The sequence below is a fragment of the Gymnodraco acuticeps genome, unplaced genomic scaffold (assembly GCF_902827175.1).
Source record: "Gymnodraco acuticeps unplaced genomic scaffold, fGymAcu1.1, whole genome shotgun sequence".
NCBI lineage: Eukaryota > Metazoa > Chordata > Actinopteri > Perciformes > Bathydraconidae > Gymnodraco > Gymnodraco acuticeps.
This window is the reverse complement of record NW_022990267.1, coordinates 1-3,411: the sequence shown is the minus strand read 5'-3', so window position 1 is coordinate 3,411 and position 3,411 is coordinate 1. Positions and strand designations below refer to the sequence as shown.

The 3,411-nt window shown below is 42.2% G+C and overlaps 1 protein-coding gene across 1 annotated transcript; it reads right to left on the bottom strand.

Annotated features, from left to right (window-relative positions):
* Window positions 1–1,265: 1,265 nt before the first annotated feature.
* Window positions 1,266–3,331, bottom strand: LOC117549125 (insulin-like growth factor 1 receptor; the record flags this gene model as incomplete). The annotated part of the gene is given in 1 exon segment (XM_034220746.1): window positions 1,266–3,331. A coding segment is annotated over 1 exon segment (523 nt), but the record flags the coding sequence as incomplete, so codon positions are not given.
* Between the last annotated feature and the right edge of the window lie 80 nt (window positions 3,332–3,411).

The following is a 3,411-nucleotide window of genomic DNA, read 5'->3' as shown; positions in this document are numbered from 1 at the left end:
TACGCTCCATGTTAAGTAAACAACAAAATAACGTATTGATATATTGAGTTCTAACTAGTCTATTAACTTGATTTTGTCAGTGTTTCGGCTCCATACGTTAACACAAAACTGGTTTCTGCTTTCTTTTTTTAACTGTTCTCTTGCATGCTCTACTTTTAAAGAAAATGAAATCGAACAAACGGCGAGGGTGAAATATTGAACGTTCCTCTTTGAACTCAGAGTCAGATGAGAGATCTGTCGTACCTCAAACACAGAAATGAAATCCAGCTCAGAAACACATGAAGAGTGAAGAGCTCGTCGATCTGACCTGAAGGAGTGTTTTCTCTTCTTATATATATAGATATATTACAACCACAAGAGAAATAGCAGCTTCTTTCTGTACAGGATGGATGAACTCCGACCGTAGAAAAACGTACAAAAGTGACACGAAACGAAAGCGCCTGCACAGATGCTCCATAGTAGTCTGGTTTTTATACACAACTTTGACCAAGAGACGGTTTTAGTTTGAGTTCGTATCCGATGTCTTCTCTACGAGCTTCCATCCTCTGTCCGAGCTTTAAGGATGCATTTTATTTCGCTGCTTTTCTGATTTGTTGTTGAGACCTTAAACCGAACTGCACTTAGTGACCGTTTGAGTCCAGATGAAGGTCGATGACGAGCAGCTGAGTGCAGAAGCTGTCAATCACTAACGTACAGAAGAGGACTCGGCACATGGTTTGAGAGATCTGACCAAAGGGGGTTTAGTTCGGAGATTCAAGTCAGAATGTGTGTGTGTGTGTGTGTGTGAGTGTGTTTCTCTCTGTGTGTGTGTGTGTTTCTCTGTGTGTGTGTGTGTGTGTGTGTGTTTCTCTCTCTGTGTGTGTGTGAGTGTGTCTCTCTCTCTCTCTCTCTGTGTGTGTGTGTTTCTCTCTCTGTGTGTGTGTGTGTGTGTTTCTCTGTGTGTGTGTGTGTGTGTGTTTCTCTCTCTGTGTGTGTGTGTGTGTGTCTCTCTCTCTCTCTCTCTCTGTGTGTGTGTGTTTCTCTCTCTGTGTGTGTGTGTTTCTCTCTCTGTGTGTGTGTGTGTGTGTTTCTCTCTCTGTGTGTGTGTGTGTGTCTCTCTCTCTCTCTGTGTGTGTGTGTTTCTCTCTCTCTGTGTGTGTGTGTGTGTGTGTGTGTGTGTGTGTGTGTCTCTCTCTCTCTCTCTCTGTGTGTGTGTGTTTTCTCTCTCTGTGTGTGTCTCTCTCTCTCTCTCTGTGTGTTTTATTTATTTATTTCCACAAATGTTGAACAAAATGTCTCAGAAATCTGACTTTTTCCAAAGATTTAGACTTTTTCTCCCGAAATCTTATTTTTTCCCCAAACTTAGATTTTTTTCTCAAATGTTGAATTTTTACCCAAAATGTAATTTTTTTCTCAACTTTATTTTTGCCCGATATTTTGATTAAATAATTGTCCTAAAAAATCCTAACTTTTTTCTCAAAAATCTGAGATATTTCTGAATTTGTTATTTAGTTTTCTTAAAAAAATTCTGTCTTTAAAGCAAAAATCCCTTTTGGTCAGAAAGGCAAATGAACACGTGGCCCTCATCCTCTCCGGTGCAAACCGCCGTAGAGGAGCAGCGAAGGACTGTAGAGGGAAGTTAAGGACAATTCACCCACAAAGTGATCATTCGGGTATCAATCGATCACCCTTTGTTATTTTGAATTAGATTGCATTTTTCTTAACTTGCTTTTATGGTTAAAAACAATTATCAAAATTGGTGAAAATTCTTGATAAATTGAAGTAAACGGGGGCGGTATCTAACGACAGCAAAGTACATCCAAACATCGGTTTATAAATGTAGAAACTCAGTTATAGTCTATATTTATGTTAAACTGTATAATTTTGTATCGTCTACATAGAATAATGCGTTGTACAAAACAAGCAGGAGATAAGTCGTAATTTCCTTCTGACTAGATAGGAGAAACTATTTAAATATATATTTTGTAACAATATATCCATTTGCTTACTCACTAAACACATGGATGATTTCTTTGCTCACTAACGTACGGCTGTTTACGCACAAGGGTTTAAAATAAAGACTTAGATAATAGTGCATGAGTCGTGTAAGAAACAGATGTTTTGCCGCCGAATTTTACCACAATCTATCAAGAAATATCAAACATTGTTTACTCGTCGTTCACCGTGGAGGTGTGCAAAGAAACGAATGAACTCCAAGGTAACACAGGTGAGTAATTGATAAACAAATAGTCTGTAGGCGTGTGAATTACCCCTGGGAACACTGGTTTTAATATCGCCTAGAACCAAATCAAAGCGCTTGTTTTTGTTTGTTTTTGATCTGGTGTGTTGGAGATTTCTTCAGAGCAAAACTGAAGAATTTTACAAAAAGTACAATTTTGGCAACAATTTTGGCAACAGATTTGACCTTTTCTTTTTTTCGTCCCTGTGGTTGTTTGTTTGTTCTCTGGAGTGCTTCTTCATTAAGATATGCAACAGTTACACCGTTAATGCCCGCCCAAAAACGCCGGTCATCGATAAAGGCCTTTGTTCTCCGTCATTTGAAAATACATGTAAAAAAAGTAACAAACGACAATTTATAAAATAAGTTCAGCCATAAAGAGAGAAGGGAGAAACAACCCCTCTTTAAATTCCCTTTCTGTTACCCCCCTTTTTGATTTGGTTTGTCCCACTCAGTGTCACGTGACAGCCAGCGGGAAGAAACCAAAAATATGAAAAAAGGGGGGATAAAGAGGTACAGTGAACTTTAGTGACTCCACCTTCCAGCTGGTGGACGTTGTATTAAAACAAAAGAAACGTTTCGAGGGTTTTTCAGCAGGCGGAGGATTGGGGGAGGGGCATCGCTCGCTCGTTTTTTCGTCCTCCGTTCATGTGAGCGTACGCAGGAAGTTCATCCAATGACGCCGTTAGTCCCGCCCCCGACAGCCCATTGGCCGCCTGCTGCTGTCCGATTGCCTGCTTGTCCAATGAGGCGCTAGACGTACAAGGTGGAGAGGAAGGAGGGGAGGAAGGAGGGGAGGAAGGAGGGGAACTTGGAGCTAACGAAGGCCCAGGAGGAGCCTCTGTTTTCGGGGAAGGTGGCGTCTGTTGTTGGGGGGTCTGCTGTGAGGAGGAGGAGGAAGAGGCAGCAGGCTCCAGAGGAACGACTTCCAAGGTGGCGGCGTTTTCCAGGTGAGGTGGCGAGGGGGCGTCGGGCGGTTTGTTGTCGGCGCTGTAGAAGAAGCTGGAATCGATGAAGGAGGGATCCAGTTCGTCCTTCAGAGAGCCGATGATCTCCACGAAGGCCGGACGCATCTTAGGGTTGTACTGCCAACACATCCGCATCATCTCAAACCTGTACACACACACACACACACACACACACACACACACACACACACACACACACACACACACCACCACACACCACACACA